This window comes from Saccopteryx leptura, chromosome 2, assembly GCF_036850995.1.
Source record: "Saccopteryx leptura isolate mSacLep1 chromosome 2, mSacLep1_pri_phased_curated, whole genome shotgun sequence".
Taxonomy (NCBI): Eukaryota; Metazoa; Chordata; class Mammalia; order Chiroptera; family Emballonuridae; genus Saccopteryx; species Saccopteryx leptura.
The window spans coordinates 237,641,094-237,667,420 of NC_089504.1; the positions used below are offsets into that span (position 1 = coordinate 237,641,094).

A 26,327-nucleotide genomic window follows, 5' to 3' on the forward strand; every position below is an offset into this window, starting at 1 on the left:
ATCCTACCTTGCACCCGGCGGGCAAGTAAAAAATACACACTGGGCTCCAAAACCCAGTCACACTCAGTGCTCACAAAGCCACTGACTTATCCGAGTTTCCTAGAATCAAAGGTTTCTAGCTCACCAGCCTTCTTCTCCTCAGTTCCCCATCTCCTTCCTTATCCCAGATACAAACTCTACACAAACTGGCATCTCACTCAGCACTCCGCCATCTTGGCTGCTTCTCCTGGCCTCCTCCACGTGGCCTCCTTTAGCTGCTGGCTCTACTCTCTCCGCTCTCTCATGCTAACCTCAGGAACCAAGCGCGCAAACTCTCGTTCCATCCCCATTTTATAGTGTAGAAATCCAAACCCTTAATCCAATATACATAATAGGGAAGTCTCTAATACAAAGTCACTTCTCTGAGGCATGATAGGATTGTACCACCTTACACCAAAAAGGGTAGGAAAGGCTTAATCCCAAAACCAAGCCCCAGGCTACAAGGATTCTGCCTGCCTTTAGCCCACCCCAACACACATTAATACCACCTGGGCAACGGCCTCTTTAACAAAGTGAGCATAATACATTTTATCTGCCCAACACTCCTCCTTACCACTGAGCCTGTGCTTGTGCTGTTCCCTCAACCCAGAAACACTCTTCCCTACCTCGTCTATGCACAGCCGATCCTTCAGTTCCTAGGAAATCTGTCCCTTCCACACCATCCCCATCCAGCCAGGCTGGGCTGAATGCCTTTTACCTGTTCTCATTTCTCCTGGGCTAACCTTGGAAGTGACCGAGTAAGTAGTACCACTGCATTAGACTTGCCTGTTTTCTTATGGTTTCCCTCCTAGAGTCTGAGCTCCTCAAAGACAGGGACCTTGGCGCAGGACCTGGCACTTAATAAGTGTTCAATAAATGTCAATTGAGCCTGACCAGGTGGTAGCACAGTGGATAGAGAGTCAGACTGGGACACAAAGGACCCAGGTTCGAGACCCCGAGGTCACCAGCTTGAGCGCGGGCTCATCTTGTTTGAGCAAAAAGTTCTCCAGCTTGGACCCAAGGTCGCTGGCTCGAGCAAGGGGTTACTTGGTCTGCTGAAGGCCCGCGGTCAAGGTACATATGAGAAAGCAATCAATGAACAACAAAGGTCTCCCAATGAAAAACTAATGATTGATGCTTCTCATCTCTCTCTCTGTTCCTGTCTGTCTGTCCCTGTCTATCCCTCTCTCTGACTCTCTCTCTGTCTCTGAAAAAATAAAAAATTAAAAAATAAATAAATAAAAATAAATAAATGTCAATTGACTGCATGCATAAATGAATTAGACTTTACAAGTCACAGGGAGGCAAATCCAGGCTTAGTTTAAGACCTTTCAGACAACAAGAGCTCTTCTAAGATGACACCCACTGAGTTCCCCACCACAGGAGATATTAAAGATGTGCGGTGAAGTCATAGAAAGAATTCCTGCCTGCGAGAGGGTCCTTCTAGAAAAATGAGTCCCAGTCTTGTAAAGTAACAGAACCCTTTCTTCAGCCTTACTAGGCACCCCTAAATATAAGACAAGTTCAAGGTGAGGAGTTCTAGTTTCAGCACTGGAGGAGGCAGAAGCTCACCCAGCTGCTGGGTCTCCCCTTGTCCTGCGCATGAGGGTTCCTATATCGCCAACTCATTTTATTAAAGCCACCGTGTCTATTGTTTTAAGAGGCCATACTAGTGACAGAAGCGTCCTGCCTAACACCCTAACTCCACTCTCTCCATGGTACCCCCATGAGCTCATTCTGTCAGCTAACAGAGATGCCCACAGAAGCCCTCTTTCCACAAATTGCTCCTCTGGCACTACAAAAACATTGCATTTCTGAAACGGTGTAGATCTACGGTTTCTGGGCAGAGCTAAGTGGGCACAGGAGCAGAAAGGGCTGCAAGCTGCCACAGGGCACAGAGCCAAGGGCTTAGTCTCAAAATTGGATTATTAGAGTGAATTTAGAGCTCCCAGCCCCCCTGCCCATTGGGATATGGGGATTACCCAGGCCTCTGGCAGGGGCCCACAGTCTTTCCCACACTCCCTGCCAGGTCTAAGAACAAGGATCCTCCCTGGACCACAACATATGCGCATGGGATTGCCACCCACCTCCCATTCCCAGCCCTTAGCCCTCAGCACACACCGCCCCCACCCCCACAGCCGCCTGGAAGCACACCTGCCTCCCACGTGTCTGGGATTTATAGCAGTGTTATTCAAATTGTGGTCCACAGATCTGGCAGCATTAGCATCCCCTGGGAGCAGGTCAGAGATGCAAAGTCATGGACCCCACTCCAAACACTGAATCAGAATCACCAGAGCAGGGCCCAGATCTATGGCTCAACAAATCCTCCTGATTCTTATGCACACCAATTTGAGAACCACTGGCTTAGAGTTCCTGGGTCAATCCCACACCCCTGTGTGATTGAGCCCCACACCTATCTAAGGTTCTGGGCAACTTCTACCCAGCGACTTCTCTTTCTTTTGACTCCTTCCACCTTCACTTATCTAAATTAATTACAATGACAATAATGAATTAACATTGCCACATGGCACAATTCCATCGCAGTCACGTCAATAGCAGCCCCTGGAAGTGTGCAATGCATCGCCCTGAGAGCACTCTCTGTGAACTTGATCATCCTTTATTAGTCCCATATTACATTTGAAGAAACTGAGGTCCAGAGATGGGACATCACTGGCCCAAAGTAACACAGAAAATAAACCCAGAGCCTAACCACTCTACCATTCTGCTTCCTGCTCAGTGGAGAGGATGGCAGCTGTTTCTACATCTGTCCCCTCACACACACTGGGATTTCCTCCAGGCAAACACCTTGTCATCACTTCCTCAGGAAAGCCCCCTGACCTGCCCGGAGAAGGCCAGGCCTCCTTGTTATATCCTACCAAAGGTCCCTGTCTTTTTCCTTCATAGCAGTATCACAATTTGTAATCATATAACAATGTGATTAGTTCATGTCTGTTCCCTGACTGGTACGAAAGCTCCAATAAGACAGGAAGTGGGGCAGACCCTGCTGTATGCTTTCTCGATATCCATTCTTTTTCTTATACAGCAGGTCCTGGAATAATGTTTTGTCTGACGAGATGCTTAGGAACTTAACTCTTGTTTATACCCATTAGCCTGTGTTGAAATTGATTTTATTATATTTCATTTTGCTTAAAGTCACAGAACCTATTGACAATATTAAGTGAGGACTTACTGTAGAAGTTGACTTCATTTGTGGCGGCTGTGTGCCCAGCTAAATCACTACCACCCCCAGTCTCCCTTTCAGTTAAAGGTTCCAGGCTCTGGCTTCTGAGGTCAGTGAAGAAGTGGCTGGGTATCTAATGGGGATTGAATAAATGCATGTTGAATGCTGGCATGTTCACTCAGTTCTGGGAGCAGGTGGTCCTCAAGAAACATGTCACCTAACCAGGCCCAAGAAGCAAAGACCCCCACGGCTGCCGTGTTCTTGGAAATACTTTTATTGGTTCTGAGTTAACAGGGCTGAGGCGAGCTGGGGTGGGCACAGAGCTAGGTGGGGGCAGCAAGAGGCTCTGCCCCAGAGCAGACATGCTATGCGGGATCTGCTGGCGGGCTCCCTGGCCCACCCAGCCAGCCGTGGCTGGGTACATGGCACTTGGCGCCTTGCATGACCTCTACGGGCTTGGCACTGTGGCCTCCTTGTCGGTGGGCGCCCCCTTTCCAGTTGCAGGAGTTGTGAGTCTTTCACAGTGCGGAGGGGTGGGGTCCGGGATGCAGGCAGGCCCCGTCCACTGGAACATCCTGGGCTTTGGGGGCTACGGTAGGGTGAGGTGAGCTCGGGCTCCTCTTTCCCCCACCTGTGGGAGATTGGCAGTCCTGGAGGGGCCCTCGTGGCCTCAGCGGGACATCATCCGGACAAATTCTGGGAGGGTACAGGAGAGGGTGGGGAGAAAGCAGCAGTCAGGGCTCAGCTGAGGATGCTGCCTCCAGATCTCCCTGCAATCTGCGTCCCCTTCCACTGCCACTGCTCCTGACTCCATGCCGGCCCCCCACATCCATTCAGCCTCTTCCCATCCGTCTTTTACAGAGCAGCTAGCTCGAGCTTTCTAAGCTGCATACCTGACCTTAACCCTCACAGATCCCCACGGATGTGTCCCACATCCTGACATGACCCCAAAGCTCTCCCATTCTGGCCGGCTGACACCTCCAGCCTCGTCAGTCCCCACTCAGCCCAACCTCATGTTTCCACTGCTCAGCTCTCCCTTCCAGCACCTTTGGCATCACCGGCTCACTCTCACTCCTTCCCGCCTCTCAGCTTTCCTGCAACCTGTCCCTTCTCTCTCTCTCTCTTTTTTAAACTAAACTTTATTTTTTAGAGCAGTTCTAGGTTCACAGCAAAATTAAGCAGAAAGTACAGAGAGTTCCTGTACACTCCCTACCTCCACACAGGCACACCCTCCCCCATTACCAACACCCCCACCAAAGTAGTACAGTTGTTCAAATTGGTGAACTGGTACTGACACATCATTATCACCCCAAGTCCAGCTTACATGAGGGTTCATTCTTGGGTGGTGCCCATTCTATGGATTTGGACAAATGTATAATGACACAAATCCACCATTACAGCCTCATACAGAATAGTGTCACTGCCCTAAAGATCCTCTGTGCTCTGCCTACTCCTCCCTCCCTCCCTGTAGAGCCTGGCGACCACTGGTCTTTTTATTGTCTCCATAGTTTTGCCTTTTCCAGAAGGTCATAATGTTGGAATCACAGTACGCAGCCTTTTCAGATTGGCTTTTTTCACTTAGGAATATAAATTTAAGTTTCCTCCATATCTTCTTATGGCTTGATAGCTCATTTCTTCTAAGCTCGGAATAACATTCCATTGCCTGGATGCACCACAGTGTATTTATCCATTCGTCTACATCAGGGGTCCCCAAACTACGGCCCGCGGGCCGCATGTGGCCCCCTGAGGCCATTTATTCAGCCCCCACCGCACTTCCGGAAGGGGCACCTCTTTCATTGGTGGTCAGTGAGAGGAGCATAGTTCCCATTGAAATACTGGTCAGTTTGTTGATTTAAATTTACTTGTTCTTTATTTTAAATATTATATTTGTTCCCGTTTTTGTTTTTTTTTTTACTTTAAAATAAGATATGTGCAGTGTGCATAGGGATTTGTTCATAGTTTTTTTTATAGTCCGGCCCTCCAATGGTCTGAGGGACAGTGAACTGGCCCCCTGTGTAAAAGGTTTGGGGACCCCTGGTCTACATCTTGGTTACTTCCAGGTTTTGGCAATTATGAATAAAGCTGTTATAAACATCCATGTGCAGATTTCATTTGGATCAAGACTTCTTCCTTCTTTTTCACCTGGTAGCTCCTACTTATTCCTCAGGTCTCTATTTATTTATAGCCTCCACAAGGAAGCCTTCCCGAATCCACCTCCAGCTTGGCACAGGTGCCCCCTCTGTAGCCCACAGCCCACTATACTTCCCCAAGAACAGCATGAACTGAACCACTAGTGTCTGTTTTCCTTGCTGGCCTTAGCTCCTCAAGGCAGGATCAGGTCTCAGGACACAGAGGAGTGCACTGCATGCGGAGCTCTCGGGGAAGGGTAATCACCTGTGAGGGGCACTTACCCGGACACAGGATGTCCTGAGATGTTCAGATCTGGTGGCGCAAAGCCTTCTCTCCATCTAACCACACTCTACTCAACCTTGAAGAACAACTACTCCCCATAAAAGGCCTCCCAACCTTTGTGTTCTGGACACACACACTGTCTGGCACATGTTTATACTGCCTCTCTGAGTAGAATTTGAGTGTCTGGAGTCCAGAGTCAATGTATTACTGTATTTTTCTCTGCATCTCATAGTGTTGCAGATGGCGTCATGCAGTATTATGTGTATCGTGGCTGGGATCATGACACAGCTCTGTCTCTTACTAGTCAGGCAATCCCGAGCAAATTAAATTACTTCTCTGAGCCTCAGTTTCCTCATCCATGAGGGAATCATAGTGCAATCCACAGAGACACTGTGAGGATTAAGTGTGTAAAGCTACTTAGTACAGGGACTGGTACATAATAAGTGCACAACAAGTGATAGCTATTATGATTATTACTGATTCCTTTAAAAAAACTTTCATGGAACGTTAGCTATGTGCCAGGTATTGAGTTATGCAGGAAATGCAGAGATAAAGAAAATGAGGTTCCCCCTCTGGTCAAGTTCGGAGTCAAGCGGGGAGACAACTGTAAATAACAGTTAGGGGACAGTGTGAAGAGCAAGGCTGACCCTGAGGCGCTGTGAGGCCCGGAAAAGGGGACGTTCAGTCTGGAGAACGAGGGAGGGGCTGAAGGAAGTCCCACTGCTGGATCTTAAAGGAGGAACAGAATTTAGTCCAAGTGAACAACAGAACAAAAGGCATCCTGATAAAAGAACAGGGTGTTCAAATGGGAGCTTAGCAGGCTTATGGAGCACAAGTACCTTGGTGTGGCTGTAAGGGGCAGTGGGCAAGAAGAAATGGCAGGAGCTGCAGCTGGGCAGCGAGCTGTGGTCAGATCTGTGGCCTGCCTGAGTGTCAGCTTACGGAATGTGGCATTCAGAAAATACCTTCCATGGATGGAGGAGCTTGTACAGAGAGATGAATAGAGATAGATGGGGGAAGAGGGCCACAGGGATGGATGGATGGATGGATGGATGGATGGATGGATAAGTAGATGGATACTGATGGGGAAATGACTACACAGATAGATGGATAGATCAATGGGAGTATGGGTAGAAATACAGGCAGGTAGATAGAGATATATACATGTATGAACAAGTGTAGAGAAGTACAAATGCACAGAGAGATGTGCATGGGTGAATTACAGAAGAGTAAGTAGACATATGGGTAGATAGATAAGTGCATGAATAAAGGGTTCTAAGGAAAATTGTTTAGAGATGGATGAATAAATAGGCACCTGGACAAAGAGATAGATGGATGCATAGATGGAGAGACAGGTATGGACAGAATGAGGGGTGGATGGAGGTATGGATGGGGGGAGGGATAGATGGATGTACAGACACGGAGGTGGGAGGCAGATTAGAGTGATGCATGGATGGAGGGCTGGCAAGATGGAGGGCTGGCAGAATGAAAGTTGGAGTGGACTGAGGGTCCGTGATGTATATACAGTTGGAGGAACCTGTGGACGGCCACTTTCTCTCCCACTTTCAATCCCTAACCTACCTTCAAAGTCCACTCGGCCATCCCCATTGAGGTCCACATCTCGGATAATTTCCTCTATGTCTCTGTGTCCCACCTGATGACCCAGGAGTTTCCTCATGGCTTCTCGCAACTCGCTGGTGCTTATCTCCCCGTCACCATTGGTGTCAAACTAGAGAGGGGAGGAAAGAGGGAGAGGCAGTGACAACACTGAGACTGTCAGAAGCAGGTCCCAAGGTTGAGCTCCTTCTCCAGAGTCACTGTCCCCCCCTCCCCTAGAGACTCTTTTCTGTCCAACCAAGCTCCTTCCCTGGTCTGGGACCCAGGGTTCAGGTTTCTTTTCAAGTTACCACCCTGGGGCTAGGAGTCTAACAGCCTGCCCAGCCCCACCTGTCCACTGCCCCTCGCTCACCTCCCGGAAGGCATCTCGCAGTTCCTTTACTCCAATCATATCTGCCGTCTCCGCCAGGAGTTTAGGTCCCATTAGCTCTACAAAGTCTTCAAAGTCCACATGACCACCCACTGGGGACAGAGAAAAGGACTAGGTCACCCATCTAACCATTCCCTACCTCCAACTAGGCAATGGAGGGCACTGCCAACCTCTCCCTGACCTGCCCAGAGCCAGGTCCAAGGTTTAACCAAAGGCCAGTGATGACAGAGAGGTGACCATGGACAGGTGGTTTGCCAAAGACTGGTTCAGGGAAGTGGCCAGGAGTGGACAAAGGGAACAAGTCAGGAAGTGAGTAGAGGTAGACACGGTTGGGAGAAAGAAATGTTAGGTCACAGAGACAGGTAGAGAATTTCAGAAAGAGAGACAGAGACACATGCAGAAGGGCAGACAGGGAAGCAGAAGTTCTGGGCGCCTGGCCCACATGCTCCAAGTCTTACCCTTGTGCACATAGAAGTTCACCTTCCAACCTGCTCTCTCTGTAGGTGCACGTGTTGGCAACCTGACAGCCAACCATAGCCTGCTCACACCACCAGTGACTGACAGGCATCCAGGCGATAAATACCCCAGGTGAGGGCATTATAACTCGAGGTGAGCTGTGACACTAACCCCCCAAGTTCCCCAGCAGAATTAGACTCTGATTAGGGGTAGCTGGCTTGAGAACACACCCTTTGTTGGCTCCTTCTCTTCCCTGTCTCAATTTTCTACTCATCACCTACTAAATAAAGTACTTGTACTTCCAAATTCTTGTCTCAGTCTTGCCTCTGGGGAACCCAAACTAAGAAAAAAACATAGTCATAATAGCATCCCTCTGTTCAACTTCTACTGTGTGCCAGGTAGCTGGGCTGTTTTAAATATATATATATATTTCCTAATTGACTTCCTGAGTTTCACTCCACCTGTTACACCCCTCAGTTTTCAGGTGAGGAAACTGAAAATCAGAGAGGGTAAGTGGTTTGCCCCAGGCCACAGAGCTGGAAGGAGGTAGACCAAGAACTTGAATCCAGGCTTGACTGCAGAGGGCTGCACAGGTGAGGACAGGACGGGACAGGACGGGAAGGGAAGGAGGTGCCCAGCAGAAGGACTCACGGTTCATGTTGATCTGCTGGGACAGCTCGATGAGCTCCATCTCGGTGGGCATGTAGCCCATGGTGCGCATGCAATTGCCCAGGTCCCGGCAGTTGATGTAGCCGTCCTTGTCCTTGTCAAACTCTCTGAAGGCCTCTCGAAGCTCTGGGGAAGGAAACAAAGGTGGACATGGTTGGGGGTGGGAGCCGCAGAGCATTTGGAGCCAAAGGCAGCCAGAAGTCCCACTGGCTTGGAGAACCAGACCTGGGAGCTGCCCAGGACTGTGCACTCCTCCAACTGCTGGCTCTACAGAGGATGTCAGCTCCACACCAGGCCCTGTCCTCAGAGGCCAAGGAGTCTCTGCCTCTCTTCCCACCAGTCTCCCTTCCCTCAGCTTCCTGGATGGCTGAAAAACCCTTTCCCCTAAGGGGCCAGGTCTTACCTTCTATCTCCTCTGGCCGCAGTGATCTGTCCTGAAACAAAAGAATGTGTCCTATTAGCAGGTGCATAGGGCCTGGAGTCACAAAATGCCCAACCTGAGGACCATGCAAGTAGCTGACAGCAGGCACTGGGTGGGAGGTGACAGAACTGCAGCAGAGGCATGCCTGGACCGCGTCCTTGAGGGGAAAATGTGCACCCCCACATCTCCTACAGTCACGGGAGATGCCCAGGGACCCAACAGCCCGTCCAGTCCAGGCACTGAGGTTCTGTGCCCAGCCTCTTGTTCCAGACACAAGAACGTGTCAGAGAACAGAGCTGGTCCAGAGGCAAAACCTGTAAATGAAATAGGGGCAGTGGAAGGTCACAACAGAGAGGAGGCCTGCAAGGCAATGGGTGAAGAGAGGGGCGAGAACGCAGGGACTGGACAGGCATCTTGAGAGAGGATGAGGAGGAGGAGGAGGAGGAGAAGGACCTGAGGGTGTGGAAGCAGTATTAGGGCTGCACCCTGCTTCCTGGGCACTGCTCTGTCTTCTCCAATTTGACCCCCATCCTACACCTTGCCCTGTCACAGGATACAACATAGGACCCTGGGGGCCGCCAGTGCCTCTGGTTGCCACCAGGTCCAAATCATACATCTAAAGCCTCAAGCAGTGCCCAGGTCTCCTTGGAGAATCAAGAAAACCCTGGGTCTAGGCATCACAACAGATGGCAGAGAAGTCTCTAATGAGCAGGCCCAGAGGACGCATGGGGGGTTCAGCTGCCCAGGCCTGCCCAGGAGGGTCACAGACTGGCATGAAATGCTGCCCAGCTGGACCTGTTTAGTAAGCTCCCAAACTGGTCCACAGGGCTTCTCTTCTGCAAATGACAGTTCTCTGCCTCTGGGCAGGGAGAACACAGGACAGGGGTGCCCACCCTGAGAAAGCACACACTAGGTATGGGCACACCTGTTATGACACAGACACACAGGTGTGTCACTGTGAGCATGAGGCATCTCAGCTGTGCACACAAGCTGTTCTAGCAAACAGGGCCAGGGTAGATAGAGATAGTTGCTATCCACCCACTCCAAACTGGCCCCCGGACAAGGAAACCTAGCTCTGGAAAATCTGAGAATCTTCTAGAAAGGGGCTACTGAGCAACATATTCTGGGAGAAGCAGGTGCCCAGAAGCAGGTGCTCAGAAGCGGCTACATGTGGCAGAACAGTGTTGAGCGTCTCTGTGTACATGGAAAGAGCGGGCTATTGGCTACCAGGTGCTGCAGGTGGCATTTCTAGCCGAGGGTATGATTAATCACTGAAAGTATGTATGTCTCTGTTAGATGACTCTGTGAACTTCCACTTAAAAAGCCTGTCATGGGGCCCTGGCTCAATACCTCAGTTGGTTGGAGCATCATCCCAATATGTCAAGGTTGCAGGTTTGATCTCTGGTCTGGGCACATCCAAGAATCAACCAATCATGGCATAAATAAGTAGAACAACAAATTGATATTTCTATTTTTATTTCTTTCTCTCTAAATTCAATAAATTAAAAAAAAAATTTAAGCCTGTCATGGTGCAAACTGAGTGGATTGTTACTCTATCACTTGCCTAATCTTACCTCTATCACCCACTAGCTGGTCCAAGTCAGACTTGGATCTTGAGTGACCAAAAAAGATGTTTTTGCACCTGACCAGTGGTGGCAGGGTGGATAGAGCATCGACCTGGGACACTGAGCTCCCAGGTTCAAAACCCTGAGGTTGCAAGCGTGAGTGTGGGGTCACTAGCTTGAGCGTGAGATCATCAACATGATCACAAGGTTGCTAGCTTGAGCCCAAGGTCAGTGGCTTGCACCAGGGGTCACAGGCTCAGCTTGAGCCCCATGGTCAAGGCATGTATGAGAAGCAATCAATGAACAACTAAAGTGATACAACTATGAGTTGATGCTTCTCATCTCTCGCCCTTCCTGTCTCTCTCTCAAAAACAAGACAAAATAAAAACAAAAACAAAAAACCAGAGTGACACTAAAAAAGATGTTTTGCAATGTCCATAATCCTAGTAAGTGACAGCGAGTGAGTGAGCAAGGACGTGCCCATGCACATGCATACAGAATGTACTCCCTAGGACAAGTTACTTAGACATAACGAATTCTTTCCACTTTTCAGACTCAAGCAGCCCCCTCCCTTCAACTTCTCCAGAACCTGGCTCTGAAGGACTAGAGATAAATGAGGGGCTGCTGACCCTCATTGCAGCCTCCTCCATACATCTTGTATAGACAGAGGGAGCAGGAAAGCCAGGTACCCCTTTGCAGTGGGCCTGTGGTCTGGCTGAGTCCTGGCGACCTGCACTTGGGTCACACACTCTTCTGTGCAGGAGGTGTGTGCACTGCGCTCCGGAATAGAGCCAGAGCTGCCCATCCATGTGGCAGGGAGACCCTAAGCAACTGGGAGGCGTCAGGTGGGAAGGGAGCACACACTCCTTTCTCTCCAACATAAGTGGTCCGGGAGAAGAGGGAGAAGAGCTTGGCCTCCAGAGTCAGAGACTCAAGTGCAAAGCTCAGATCTGTTGCTTCCTAGTTATGGGACCTTGAACAGGTCACTTCCGCGAACCACATTCTCATTATCTATAAAACAGGTTTCCTAGCGTGCGGAGGACCCGGGTTCGATTCCCGGCCAGGGCACATAGGAGAAGCGCCCATTTGCTTCTCCACCCCTCCGCCGCGCTTTCCTCTCTGTCTCTCTCTTCCCCTCCCGCAGCCAAGGCTCCATTGGAGCAAAGATGGCCCGGGCGCTGGGCATGGCTCTGTGGCCTCTGCCTCAGGTGCTAGAGTGGCTCTGGTCGCAATATGGCGACGCCCAGGATGGGCAGAGCATCGCCCCCTGGGGGGCAGAGCACCGCCCCTGGTGGGCGTGCCGGGTGGATCCCGGTCGGGCGCATGCGGGAGTCTGTCTGACTGTCTCTCCCTGTTTCCAGCTTCAGAAAAATGAAAAAAAAAAAAAAACAGGTTTATACCAGGACCAACCTTACAGGGCCTTTGTGAGCATACCATGAACAAGATATGTAAAGTGTTTAGCACATGACTTTCAATAAATAAAACCTACAAACATTTGCGTCTGTAACACCCTCACTGTTCCCCTCCTACCTGTGGCTGTTCAGATACCTATAGGAGGTTGTCCAATTCGGTCGCCACATGTGGCTATTTAAATATGAATGAGAATTATACAGAATGAATAATTCAGTTCCTAAGTTGCACTAGTCATATGTTAAGTGCTCAATAACCACATGTGGCTAGTGGCTACTGTATTGGACAGTGGAGATTATAGAACATTTCCACATGTTAGAAAGTTCTACCAGACAGTGCTATGTACTCAACACTGTTGTTCAGAGCACAGGAGGCCCCTGAGTCAGACTCCCCAAGTCTGAATCCCACCTCCAACACCCACAAACTGTTACCTTGAGCAGGTTACTTCTCCAACTCAGTTTCTTCATCTGCAAAATGGGGATGATAGTATCCACCTTTTAGAGTTGCTCTGACTCTTAAATGAGGCAATGCACCAAAGCTCTTAGCACAGTGCCTGACACATAGTAAGTGCTCAAATTAATCCCCAAACAATGTTGGCTGCTCTTTTTATTTCTTGCTGGTGGAGGTGAACTCACCAGTGCTTAGCCGTGAGTGGGAAACTTGAGGGGTCAGATTCACAGGTTGAGGGTTTGAGGTGTGTCTGCTGGGGGACACATGCCTCTGTGTACAGAGCCCCTCTTCTTCCCAATACCTCCTGACATCCCGTGAAGCCAAGTCGAGTACGGCTCCACAGGGCCCACTTACGTACAGGCTGCCTGTTCTCAGCGAAGCCCTTGCGCAGGAAAATGCAGGCGGGGCCCAGCAGGTTGTGCATGACGGCGCAGTTCTGGGCCAGCATCAGGAGTGGTCCAGGGAGCTCGCTGCCAGCCGCCAGCCCCTCCTCGCTCATCTGCACCACCCTGTAGCTGGTCGTCTCCTCCTGGCGCATCTTCAGCCAGCACCAAGCAAATACAAAAGAAAGGCAGGCGTCACTTCCCTGCCCAATCGGGGCCATCTGGCCCCAACCTGGCTCTTGGTCCTAGAAGGGCTCTCTCTCCTCAAGAGCAAACCCCGAAGAGGCCAACAGTAGAGTCCAGAGAGCCCTCAGGATGAATAAGGGCAGCATCAAACTGGTCCAATAGACGGAGTCTCCAATCCTTGACTGAAGCAGGTGTTCCAGGGACAGCTGGGTGTGGTACCCACCATGTGGTTCACACCATGTGGTGCACGCACGCACACACACACGACACATACATGTGCAGAGAATCACACTCGTGTGCATGCAGAAACTCGGAGAGAAAAGCAAGCAGCGGGAGTCTTCTGCTCCAACTGCTGGGAAGTTTTCATTGACAGATTCATGGCTGACATCCTTTTCCAACATTGTCCCAGTGTCCCAGCACAATCCCTGGGGCTAAGCTCCCAGCCTGACTTCTAGCCCTACCCCCACCAGATCCCCATGGGAAGGCAGTGAGGATAATCAGAGTGGGCGATGCAGAGGGCAGGTCCAGCCAGTCTGCTAGATAGGAGGCTGCAAACACAGGGCCACAGTAACATCAATGAAGCAGGAAGATGTTAAAAGGTAGGGGACTGGGCTACATGGTGCTGTGAGCCTCTTCTGAAGGAGCAGCACTATGTAATTCCAGCCCAATGTTGCCAGGCCTTCTGGTGGGCAACACAAAGCATGTCTGTGTGTCAGATCCTACCCAGTTTGAGGCCTAAAGATTAGACACTCTTACACCAGTAAGTCTCCCTGTTCCCCTCCTGCCTTCCCTAGCTCCCTGCTGGCCCAGCATGCCGACTTCCAGAGGCTGAGGCAGGGGCCCTCTCTACTTACCCAATATAGCTGTGCTCCCAGGCCCTGGCCAAGCCATCCTCCTCCCTGACGATTCCCATGCAGCTATAAAAAGTCAGCACTGCCCACAGAGCAACCCCTTAGGACAACACTAGCATCCAGACACAACACTCTGTTCCACTCAGCCTCCCCAGGATGCCCAGGGCCCCCACAGAGTGCAGAGCTGCATACTCCACCCTTTCATCTTGCTGCACTCTGTGTACTGCCCTGCCAGGTTCCTCTAGCTCAAAGAAGGTCATGACTAGAAGATCCTAGGCTAGGGGGCAGCCCATCCTGCCAGGCTGAGAAGCAGAACAATCTGTTCCCGTCTCACTGTGTCCCCTCATGTCTTCCCTCCAAAGTCCCACATGTAGGGCTACAGACCAGACTCCCCTCAACTTCCTACACCCCTTCCAGGACTAGAGGGAGAAACAGTATTCTGGTTCCTCAAAGCAGAAGCAGCAATTCAGGTTTGAGGTGAAGGACCTTGGTCCAAGGCCCAACTTCAGTGAATGCAGTAAGGGTCAGTCTCAGGTAATCCCAGAACTTAAGGGATGTCAGATGGACCAATGGCCATTCATATTTGATGTCAAACAAGGTTCAGAGCCTCAGCCACCCTCACACATGCCTCTAGGATGTGGCTAGATGAAGGCAGAGCTAGAGGGACCTTCCCAACTGGAGGCTGGCCCCAAGGAAGCCTGGATTACTCAGTGGCTTACCCACACACCACAGCCTCAGGAGAAGCTATAGAGAGGTTAGACCTAGCTGACTCGCACACACTCGGCTCAGAGAAGGTACAACCCAGCAAGCAGTGCAGGGTTCTGAGAGGTGGTTTTGTACACTGGCTTTGGACTCAGTCTTGGGGACAATTCTGGCTCTTCTACTCGCTTGCTTTGTGAGCTTGGCCAGGCCACTTCACCTGACTGTGCTCTAGTTTCCTTTTTTATGCAATGAGGATAATCGTGGCAACTATTGCGTAGTGCTTAGAGCATGGCAAGAGCTGAATAAATGGAGTTGCCATGGTGATGACAGTGACAATGACAAGAATGACTACGATGATGGTGATACAACTTAAGAGATGCTGGGTGCCAGAAGGCATTCACTTCTGGCTCCAGAGGAAGTGGGAGAATGTTTGCCAATCAGGAAAGAAGGATGGAGAAGAACTTGCTCCTACAAAGAACAAACCAGCGGTGGCTGGGGAATTTCCACTGCACCTCTTGATCATAATCCTGCCTGGCACCAAGTTGCCCCAGGAAGCTGCTGTTCTTCCCCAGCCAGTGATGGCACTTGACAGCCTGGTCTTGCCCTACTCAGAGCCTGGAGCAAGCTGCCTCTCACCACTACCAGTTCACTGGCTACCACTCAGGAAGCCAAGTGGGCAGAGGCCCACAGGATGACCATATCACCTGGCACCGAGGGAATGTCTCCTGAATGTGGCACAGCAGTGGGAGGGCCCGGCATGCCTCATGACCTAACGACTTTCTAACAACTGTAGCTGGCCAAGAGTGTGCAGGTCAGCGCTCCCTCTCACTGAAGGTATTCAAGGAGGAGTTGAATGAGTAAGCATTCTGTGCGGCAGGAGAGGGGACTGCTGTAGTCAGTGGGAATTGGGACCAGATGATGTGGAAGGTCAGACTTGGGGATCTATGAATAACATTTCTGACAGCAGGAAGGAGAGAGAGGCAAAAATAAAAATAAAATACCAGCTCTGGATTCACACAGACCCAGGCTGAAATCCCAGCACGGCGTCCAGTTGGCTGTGTGACCTTAGGAAAGCTCTTATCTTGGACTCCAGCTCCTTTCCCTATAAAATAGCCAAGAGAACTATTTGGTGGAAAGAGAAAATGAGATAACAGAAGTTGGATACATTGTGGATACTTGGGAAAAAGCAATTATTATTTTTCTAAAAGACATGAAATTGAATGCAGTAAGTTTTATGATCTTTAATCTTACTCCATGGACTAAAAACCTCTCCTCTTACCCCATCCCCCTTTTCTCAGAAAACCCAGAGTGGAAAAATTATGATTATGATGACAACACTACTAGCTAACATTTGTTGAGTACTATATTCCAGGCAGTGTGCACAACACTATTTAGTTCTCACAATCTCCTTATGAGTTGTATTATTAGTATTTCTACTTGATGGACAAAAGAACCAAGGTCCAGAAAGGTCAAGTAACTTACCCAAAGTCACACAGTTAGAGGAGACCTGAGAAGTCTGATTCTTAAGCCCTCAGCTGTGTAAGGAAAGATGGGTGGGGTGGGACCAAAGGGCAATTTTAGTCCTTAAATTCACATCTTCAAGCTCTGGACAGAACCAAGGGAAGGGCTTTCACCCGGTGGGCCTCTAAACGAATTCAGATCAGTTTCTGTTTCTCTGCAACAGCATGGGGGCCACCTCTGGTGCAAAAGACTCCAAGAAGATGACAGATGATGGGAGGAGGATGCGCTGAAGAAACAGTTAACCGTCAGAGGGATCCAAGGAATAGCAAAGATTAAGAAGAATTTGATGTGAGCAGTTTAGCTAAAAGAGGAAGATGATGAACAGCAAAAAGGCCTGAAATGTCCTAAATTGAGAGCCTGTCAACCTGACCAAGGAGGTAAGATGGGGCTGGGGGCAGAGGTGCCATTAGTTAACCTGAGACCTTGGGTAAGACATTTAACCTGAATGGCAATTAAGTTCCATGTCTGGGAAAAGAAAGCAAGGCAGAAAACATTCCTATCATTCCTTTTTCCTTAAATAATATCTAGGAGGTTCTTCTATGATCTGACTATAGATGACTAGAAATACAAGCCAAGCTTGAAGCAAAACCCTAGAGATATAAGCCCAGACTTGCAAAAAAGATGCTTTAGAGATGATTAGTTGCTTTCCAAAAGGAATTCTTGCAAAATATATTATTCTGATGTACAAACAATAAATTCACTACGGAAAGTAAATATAGACACCTTTGCTCAACATTCTATTTCCCAATAGAAACATTTTCAGTCCCTGAATCAGTCGGGTCCTGGCTGAGATTCTCTGACATGACTCTAGAATTATCAAGGGTGAAAAGGTATGTTCTACCTGGTTCCTTTCAGTAGCAATAGGCTCTACTTCAAAACCCACAACTCTGAAGGCTTAGTGACCACCAGAGAGGGCCAGAGACCCTCAAGGGAAGAGAAGAAGCTCCGAGCCCTACTGCAGAGAAGGAGCCTCAGCAGCAGAAAGTCAAAGCTCAGCTCAACCCACTTCTGATCCCGCCAGCTCCAAGGTGTCTCTCCACTCTGACACCCTAGGATCCATGCACTTCATTTTACACCCCAGGAGCTACGTGGCTCTTTCCCAAATTTTGTACAAATTCCCAATCACAAAGCCCCCCCCCCCCCAAAATGCAGCTCCAAGTCCCAACTTCAGTTCAGAACCTGGGACATAGAAAGTGGCAGGTAATCCAGAGATCAGAACAGGGAACAGAGAAGCATCTCTAGACAGAACCAACCAAAGGGTGGCAGGCCGCTGATGCCCACCCCCTCTACACCCAACCTCTGGGACAGAGGGAAGGAGGCCCAACTCCCCCACTCCAGGTTTTGGGAACTCCAGAAACATACCTTCCTTGAGAGATTTCTTAGTGGAGACTTGACACAGTTGCCCATTCTAAGCTGAGGCAGCCCCTCTCAGGATCCCGGGGGCCATGAAGGAGGCTCCTGGGGGCTAAGAGACCGCAGTCCCGGTCCCTGCCAACCCCAGCCTCTCTCTGCCTGTGCAGTTCTGCCTCCAGGACCGATCTGAGCCCTCTCTCCTGCGCACGTGCTCTCTCACTCGTCTGCTTGCTCCTGCTGATTTTTTTTTTCTTTTTGGTGAATCGTGTGTGTTTATGCGTGTGGATTTAACTTTCTGGGCACTTTCTTAAAGAGATGAAGGCAGGAGTGGAGCGTGCAGAGCACGGAGATCGCCCAGAGAGCTGAAGGCAGAGGGCAGCGGAGCTGGAGAAGGCAGCAGGATCATCTCCATCCGATTAATGCTCGGTCCTCTCCAGGTCACTCCCCTTCCCTCAGCCCTTTTTCTCCCAGCTGCCAAATCTACAGAGATTGCGTTGGGGACGGGGCCCAGAATGGCAGCTGCAGCTGGAAAGAGGCCAGCAGACCCAGGAGGGGAATCAGGCTAGTTTGGGTCCCCAAAGCCAGGGAGCCTCCCAGCTGCCAGCTTTATGTGTGCATTCACACACACATACACACATGCAGAAGCAAGCACACAGGAACAGACACACATCCAAACTGCCCCCTGGCAGTTGCAGCTGGATTGAGAGCAGGCAGCTCCAGCTGAGGGCCTGGGAGAGCTTGTGACGTCTCCATCACGCTCCATTTTTCACACTTGCCTCATCACTGGAATGGGATGAAGCTCCCAGGACTGGAAGCACAGCTGAGCCAACAGCAGTTAGCAGCAACTTCGGCTTCCTTCGCAGTGTGCCATCCCAGAGGTGTGAGCAAGGGCAACGAGCCTTCTCTTAAGTCTCCTCCTGATCCTAAACAAGGATCTTTTACCGGCTTCCGTGGGGTATAGGGCAGAGAGGCTGCCCTTTGAAAAGTGGTCTTCAAGATCCCATGATGAACTTTTCAGGTGACTGGCTCTTCCTCGTCCCTCCAGGTTCCAGCTTTGATGTCAGTTCATCTCAAGCCTCAGATGTCACATTGGAGATCTACAACCCCAGACAGATGACCCAAGAGAGAAGTGCCTGTTTCCCTGCACCCAGCTTTTCCCAGCAGGGGGCACCAGAGAGGGCTGGCAAGCCAAATTCTTCCCAGCCCCACACGCAAGGACCCTTACACGCATTGCTGAGTTTTCAGTCCAGAGAGGCTAGTCTCCCAGCGACTTTTTGTCCAGTTTTGGGTGGCTGGTCAGAACTCCCCTTAGGGAGTTCTCCCAGAAGGCACCACAGGCTTGCTTCTTGGGAGCTGGGGAAAGAGATCCCTGAATAGCTCTTGAAGACAGTGCTGCTGCAGACATCATCAACATCGGAATGGCTTAATCATGCTAGTTATTCAGTGGCCCTGTTTGGGCCAAACCCCTGGAGGGGAATATGGAGAAGGAGGGGCATCCCTTGAGGACAGAGGGAGGAGCCTGGGGTTTGTTTCTGCCTACAGGGCAGAAACACTCTCCAGTGTCTTCACCCTAAGGGGAGTTGGAATTGAAAGAGCAAGCAGTCAACTCAAGTACCTTCTTCAAAGTCGTGTTCCTCGGGAACAGAGCACAAAGCAGCATCTCTGGGGGCTGGGAGTCAGGGGTCAAGTGTCAGGGGCATGAAGAATAGCAATGGATTCAGATGAATGGAAAGGCGCTGCAGGCCTGGGGTTGAGTCTGGCTCTGCCGCCTTCTGACCTCACATTCCAGAGCTTCAGTTTCTTGCCTGGAAAATGGGGTTTCTTCTCTTGCTTATAAAGTGTACATGACAAAGTACATGGCATGTAACAGGTACTCTAGAAGTAATTATTAAAAAGGAAGGAAGATACCTGACCTGTGGTGGCACAGTGGATAGAGCATCGACCTGAATGCTAAGGTTGCCAGATCAAAACCCTGAGCTTGCCCGATCAAGGCACATATGACAACCAATCAATGAACAACTAAAGTGAAGCAACTATGAGTTGATATTTCTTGCTCCCCTTACCTCTCTTGCTCCTCTCTCTGTAGAATCAATATATAAAGTCTTTAAAAACAACAAAAAAAAGATAAATAAAATGGAAGAAAGAAGTATCATTTGTCCAGTATTTATGTGCCAGGCACTGTGCCTGGCTCTAGGTATGTGGGGAACAAAAGAAACATGGTCCCTGCTTTCAAGGAGCTTACATTCTAGCAGGTGGGCAAGAGATAGTAAAGAGCTGGGAACACACTTATTTAATTACATCTCGGGTAAATGCTATGAAGGGGAACACAAAAACTCTAAGAACGAGACTTAATTCAGGAAGCTCAGGGAAGGCGTGGAGACCAAAGCTAGAAAATGAACCATCTGCAGATCCTTTCGAAAAGCTAGGGCTCGTAGGTGATATAGTACAGAACTGTACCCCTGAAACCTATGTAATTTTATTAAGCAATGTCACCCCAATAGAGTGAATTAAAAACTAAAATTAAAATTTTTAAGTAAAAGAAAGAAAAAGAAAAGCTAGGGCTCACCAGGGACCCAGAGGGGAAACGGGCTAGGCGCCAGGTAGGAACCCAGCTCATATTGACTACATGAGCAGGTATGTGGGGGGCAGCCCCTTGTCGAGCCGACTCCTCAGTGTGGGCTGCAGACAGAGCTCCCTGGGGAGCTCCCCCGAGACTGATTTATTAGACGTGGGTGGGCTCTGGCTGGTGGTGCCACGGAGTGCTCCAGGTCACTCCAGCCTGCAGTCAGTGTTGGGGACTGTTGACCCAGTGCCTCAGAGCTTAGAATGCAGTCAGACTTGGATTCAAATCTTGCCCTGCTATCTAGCAACTACTGTACGACCTTGAGCACATGTTCCTCTTTCTGCACCTTGGTTTCTTTATTGATAAAATGGGTCTTCTCATAACCTTTCTCTCATAGGGCTCTTCTGAGGAGTTAACAAGACAATACGTGTAAAGGGATCGGCACTGTGCCAAGGACTTAGGAGGTGCCCATTCCCTGCCTGGCACTGGCCTTAAAGTGCCAGGAGTGGCTTCCATTCACTTGGCAAGGCACTGGCTCAGGTCTGGTAACTCATGCTCCCTGCAGGCCATCCCAGAGCACAGCACCCATCTGTTGACCCTGTGATGTATCTGTCCCTAGAAATGAGAGACAGGAAAGCTTCTCCTATGGAAAAGTCACACAGTTCACCCTGACACACTCTTTAAAATGTTGCTCACTTTGGATATAGACATTTGGAGATGGGACAGAGGTTTTGCTCCTAATGAAAAGTGTGGATAATTACATAATGTCCACACTCAAGGTGAAGCCTGAAACATAGTAGACACTCAAATACTAATATGAAATTAAAGACTGTAGAATGTGGAGTCCCAAGGCTGGATCTGAGGCCCGGTTTACCTTTTCAAACCACATGGCCTGTATGAATGAGTCAGGTTCTCTGAATCCCAGTTTCCTTGACTATAACACAGAGATACTATCTGACCTTTCTCTATCTTGGAGGATTGTAGTGAAGATCATGAGCTACAGATATGAAAACACTATTAAGTAAAGGCTTTGCAAAGTAAGGTATTACTTCTGTCCTCCTCTGTCACCTGAAAAAAGTGATTAAAATAACACATTCCTAATCTTAACTTGTTAATAAAAAAATGTCACATACTTTGAAGAAACCTCATCATCCTTTAGGGAGGAGGGTGCTGATACTAGTTCAAGTCTTAAAAGCAGCAATGGAGTCAGGGACACAAGCCCAGAGCTTGCTCAAGCTATTTTTGGCTTAGCAGTTGGGGTACAGATGATCCTGAGTGACGGGTAACTGGTGATCTGGAAGGGGCAGATGGCTTGATCTTTAGCAGAAAACAATTTTAAAGGCTGAATGGTGGGAACTTCTCAAAGGAGCAAAGCACATTGCACAGCCCCACCTCCCCATCCCTATTCCCTGTGGCCACAGTCCTCGGAAGCCACACTTTGAGTTCTGGAATGGAATAATAGGATCAGAGGGATGAGCAGGATCAGCCCTTTGCTGATTATTCCTGATTAGGAGGGAGGCTGGCCTTCACTGGCCCTGATAGGTTCTATCGCCAGCATTTGAACTTGGATGACAGCCCAGTGCTAAGACACTCAGGGAAAGCTGGGTCATAACTTCAGAGGTACTTTGTGGTTGCTTCTGACAAATAGGAAACACACTTAGGTGACTTCCCAACAAACCAGCACGATGTAGTACAGGAAGGTTGTTCAGAGATAGGCAGGCCACATCACAGTCCTGTGTGACCTTTGGACAAGCCACTACCCCTCTCTTGAATCTCTCTTCTCATCTCTAACATGGGGGAAGATAATGCTAACCTTCACAGGTTGCTGTGAGGATACCTTGTCAGTGGGCTCTAGACTAAGGTCTTTTTAGTTTCTTCCCCCAAAGAGCTAGATGCAGACATCCTGGGGGACTCTCTAGGATTGATGTTAACCACAAACTGACCTTCTCATTCCCCCTCCCCAGACCTCAGAGAAAAGGCAATCTGGGCTCCCAGTCCTCTCAGGGAGCCATAGGGAGAGACTGGGCCAGGCAGGAATGTGTGCTGTACACAGCCTTCATACTAGAAACATAGGCCTAGTGTGACTAATCTGTTAGGATCCAAACCATCCTGGTCTCTCCCCTGCCCCATCTAAACTAGAGGAGCTAAGAGAACTCTGCAATCCAGAGGCTAGAGATACCAGTCATTCATTCATTGACTCACTAAGATACAGGATCATAGTGATCCTACTACATACAAAGCTATTGGAATAGCCTGCCCAAATTAAAAGAAATATTTCTATAAGTAGAAAGAGAAACATGGAGCAGAGCTGTGGGTTTTATTCACATTTGTCCCTCTGAAAGGGGTGTTTCTTCCCAAACCTAGGGTAAGAAGCACAAAGACTATTCTTAAAATAGTTTTCCATGACACAATGCCAAGAGTTGCCCCGAGTCGTGCCTATCTGAGTTAATTTCTGATACCTCATCTTCTCTCTAGGAAGTTGGGTGACATGTCCATAGCTGGCCACAGAGAGGAACTGGAACAGGTCCTCTGTCATTCGGCTCCTTGCTTTAATGGCCTTCCTCACCTGGCTCAGAGTCAGCTTTCAGATTTTTATTTATTCATTTTAGAAAGGGGAAAGAGAGAGAGAGAGTGAAGGGGGGAGGAGCAGGAAGCTCCCATATGTGCCTTGACCAGGCAAGCCTGGGGTTTCAAACTGGTGACCTCCGCGTTCTAGGTTGACACTTTGTCCACTGTGCCACCACAGGGCAGGCAGAGCCAGCTTTCAAAGTACAGGCCTTCATTCAGACAATTACTCTATAAATAATAATAATAATAATAATGAAGGCTGTCCTTTTTCCAGCACCCACCCTGAGCCAGGCCATTTGACATACTTAACCTTGTGTACCTCTTGTAATAACCTGGCAAGGTAGTTTTTGTCAATCTTATTTCTGGATGAACCAAGACCAAAAGAGAAAATAAAAGGCCCAAGGTCACGGCAATAGGCAGTGATAGAGCTGGGATCGGAACCTGCAGCTCTACTCTCTGAAGCCACCATTCCATTCTTCAGCCTTAAAACCACACTGCCTCCCTGCAGGCAGTACAGATGCTCTGTGAGGTCACTGGAAGAATCCTAACTGCTGTTCCCTCTAACATAGGAGTCTATCTTGGTATCTTCAGTGTCACTTTGAACTCTGGCTCTCCCTGACTCTATTACAAATATAAGGAAAATGACTTGACACGGCCCTTGGTAGTTCATCAACAACAGCAGCAATAATAACAATAACTAACACTGACAGAGCCTTTGGTCTGGGCCACACACTGGGCCAAGCTCTGTACATGTCACCTTATCCCATTTCATCTCCCCAAAACTGGGCGAGCGGCTAAGGTTATCCCTGTTTTTCAGGTAAAGAAACAGGCTTAATGGGTTAAGTGGTTCATTTAAGGTTAAAACAGTAGGAACCTGGGAGATATGACAAATATACTTCCCCAGGCTTATATTTTGCTTAAGTGGGTCCCACCTAAAAGCTTCTGTACTCAAAGCCCATCTCCTTGCTCCTGGTCCTAACCCTGTCTCTAAGGACAGAAGTCTCAATGCAAAAGAAGGGAAAGAAAAATTTATTCCCCTCTGTCACAGGAGACTGGAGACTGACACAAACTTCCCAGGCCAGGTTTTGTGGTTGGTGCTGTTGTTGTTCAAGCAGATGCCTCAGGGCTGTCAGCAGGAAGCCCAAGCTGAACGTGCCAGAGCTTTAAAGAAAAAGTCTGCAGCTCCAGAGGCAAGAGCTTCCAGAGGGAGGTAGTAAATATTTGATGGGACCTTCCAGCTCTTCCAGACTCAGATGACTCTGGTGACATTTCAGAACATTGGACTGGAGAATATTCTTCATTTAATGACCGAGAAAGTAGAAGTAGGAAGAAATGCAGGTAGCAGAGAGCTCACAAAGGGCTCATGCAAACAAAATCTGCAAAACTGGAAAGAAAGTGCTCTTTTTCCAGGAACGAAGTCTGATCACCAGCCAACAACCTACTCTTGTTCACTGTTGTCTCCCTAAAGCCAAGCTTGTGCCTGAGCAAGGCCCTAACACCTTATACTCCTCACTAATACATAAGTCACTGCAGTGAACTTCTCCCTCCACACATTGCCACAAGAACTCTCACAGCTCTGTATCCAAATCTCTATGCTGAAGAACTGTTTCCAGCTAACTCGGCTAACAAGGGCTCCCTGCAGGAACAAAGCCACGCAGCGGTGCCCTATCACACCACCACAGCAGATCCATGTAACCCAAATCCATGTGCAGCTGCCTTCATGTCAGACTTCTACCAGCATCAGCCGCTGAGAAGTAGTATTTTGAAAAAGAATGTGTAGATCTGAAGCAAAACACATACGGCCTCTTTGGAATTCTGATCCAGCATGGCAAGCCAGAAACTTAAAACAGCTGCTTTACACTACATCCTAGCACAGAAAGGCTTAGGTCTCCACTTCTTCCAGACGCCACATGAACAGTCTGATCTGACTTCTGCATTACGCCCCTCCTTGGCTGCTGCAGAACTGTCTAAACGCTGTGTCAGAGAGTCTGATTTACTAATGGACTCAGAACTAGAGAGAATATCCTGGCTCAGGAGCTCACAGGTTCCTTTCTGCCGAGTCTCTCTCCCCAGCAGCAAACCCCCAAACTGGATTATGACTACAGGGCTGTTTTTAAAGGGCAGATGTCCGGCTGCCTGGGGCCCTTGAGAGAAAGACCTAGAGGAACTCAAAGGAGCCACTGATGACTCTTTAGTGACCTTTCTGACCGTAGAATGCACACCAACTCAAGCTAGGAGTCTCTGGGTATTATGCCACATCCTCTGACTCACAGCTGCCCAACAGCCATCCTAACGGCATCCCTGAAGTGACAACCTCCTTAAAACACCCCAAAGTTCCAGTTTGATCAAAAGCTCTGGACAGCCCCTCCATGCCTACCCAGACACTTCTCTCTTCTCATATTTTAACTCTCTTAACTTTTCCCAGGTCTTTATGGCTACCACAGGCAATGGTTACAATCCCTCATCCCCAAGCAAAGCTATGTACCTCAAGATCTCCCACTCTTGACCCCAAGACTCCAAACCCATTGCTCTCTTGAGTCGCTCACTGGTGGTCTTGGTCAGAATCCAGATAAGTGGGTTTGGCGCCACCTACTCAGAGTACCGCTCCATGACCCCTGCAAATCTCCAGACGGCTGGTGGAGGTCGACCCTTTCAGAACTGGCCCATTCTGGCAGGTGGAGGGAGGCAATCCCTCTTTAGAGGGCCGAAGCGTGGACAGCGCACAGGGTGCTGAATCAGGCATCAGGGGAGGAGGAAGGCGGGCAAGGGCACGGAGCTGCAGGGGGGCGAGGGGAGCGTGACCGAGGGGCCGTGGGCAGCGAGAGGAGGGCTGTGGGTGCGCAGCCGTGGCAGGGTCCCGAACGCCTCTCCAGCCAGCGCAGACGGGAGGCGCGGCCCTTACCTGGCCGAAGGCGGAGCTGAGCATGGGGCGCAGCCGGTGGAGGAACGGGTCTGCCTCGGACGCCGCAGCTGGAGCCGAGACCCCACGACCCAGGGCTCGCTGAGAGCACCGGGGGCTGAGCGCCGGGGACAGCCCCCGTTCCTCCCCATCCCGCCCGCGGGCCAGCGGCAGTGGAGACGGGGGAGAAGGTCGGGACGCCGCGGCCGGCAGTGCCTCCCGGGGCCTGCAGTGCGCCTGGGGGAGACCACGCTGGCTCCTCCGCGCACCCTCCTCTCGCGGCGCCGGCCGGCACAGGGGCCTCCGCGAACTGGGGTCGCCAGACAGCGGTGGCGTGCCAGGGCAGGTGCTAGGCAGCCGGCGGCTAGGCAGCCTGGGCTCCCGGGCAGGGCCGTGGCGGGGAACCCGGCTGCCCCCGCTTGTCGCCGTCGCCGCCGCTGCCGCCTTCAGCAGCGACGTCTTGGACTCGCTTTTGGCGATGTGCGAGCTCATCGCAGCGGGGCCCGCGCTCTCATGGCCCGGCGGGGGAGGCGCGGTGCGGCGTGGCGCCGGGCCCCCGGCGGGCAGAGAGCAGGGCGTCCGGCGGGAGCCAAGCCCGAGAACGCGCTGGAGGCGGGCACCGTACCCGGGCCGCTTAAATGCGGCCCCTTCACCGCCACCCATGTGACAGTACAGCCTCTTCACCCGGAGCTCAGAGCTTCCAGGCGCCCGGCGGTGCGGATCTGAGGGGGC

At 50.1% G+C, this 26,327-nt stretch overlaps 1 protein-coding gene across 3 annotated transcripts; it reads right to left on the reverse strand.

Annotated features, from left to right (window-relative positions):
• Positions 1-3,455: 3,455 nt before the first annotated feature.
• On the reverse strand, positions 3,456-26,327 carry CABP1 (calcium binding protein 1). Of its 3 annotated transcripts, none has more exons than XM_066370765.1 (7): positions 25,599-26,327; positions 12,928-13,107; positions 9,127-9,157; positions 8,706-8,849; positions 7,581-7,690; positions 7,193-7,340; positions 3,456-3,895 (listed from the first exon to the last, which is right to left on the reverse strand). In XM_066370765.1, the coding sequence occupies exons 1-7, from the start codon at positions 26,256-26,258 to the stop codon at positions 3,870-3,872; spliced, it is 1,299 nt and encodes a 432-aa protein (XP_066226862.1). In that variant the 5' UTR covers positions 26,259-26,327; the 3' UTR covers positions 3,456-3,869. The 3 variants fall into 3 exon arrangements, with proteins under 3 accessions (XP_066226862.1, XP_066226861.1, XP_066226860.1); XM_066370764.1 differs by lacking the exon at positions 25,599-26,327 and adding an exon at positions 17,575-18,089; XM_066370763.1 differs by lacking the exon at positions 12,928-13,107.

What these genes read in the sequence shown, in the direction of transcription:
- CABP1 (XM_066370765.1), bottom strand. Translation starts at nt 26,258, where the DNA reads ATGGGTGGCGGTGAAGGGGCCGCATTTAAGCGGCCCGGGTACGGTGCC. An exon ending in TCGCTGAGAACAGGCAGCCT is followed by an intron (nt 9,158 to 12,927) that starts GTACGTAAGTGG and finishes CTTTTGTTTCAG; the next exon opens with GACAGATCACTGCGGCCAGA. An exon ending in GCGGCCAGAGGAGATAGAAG is followed by an intron (nt 8,850 to 9,126) that starts GTAAGACCTGGC and finishes TTCCTTCCCCAG; the next exon opens with AGCTTCGAGAGGCCTTCAGA.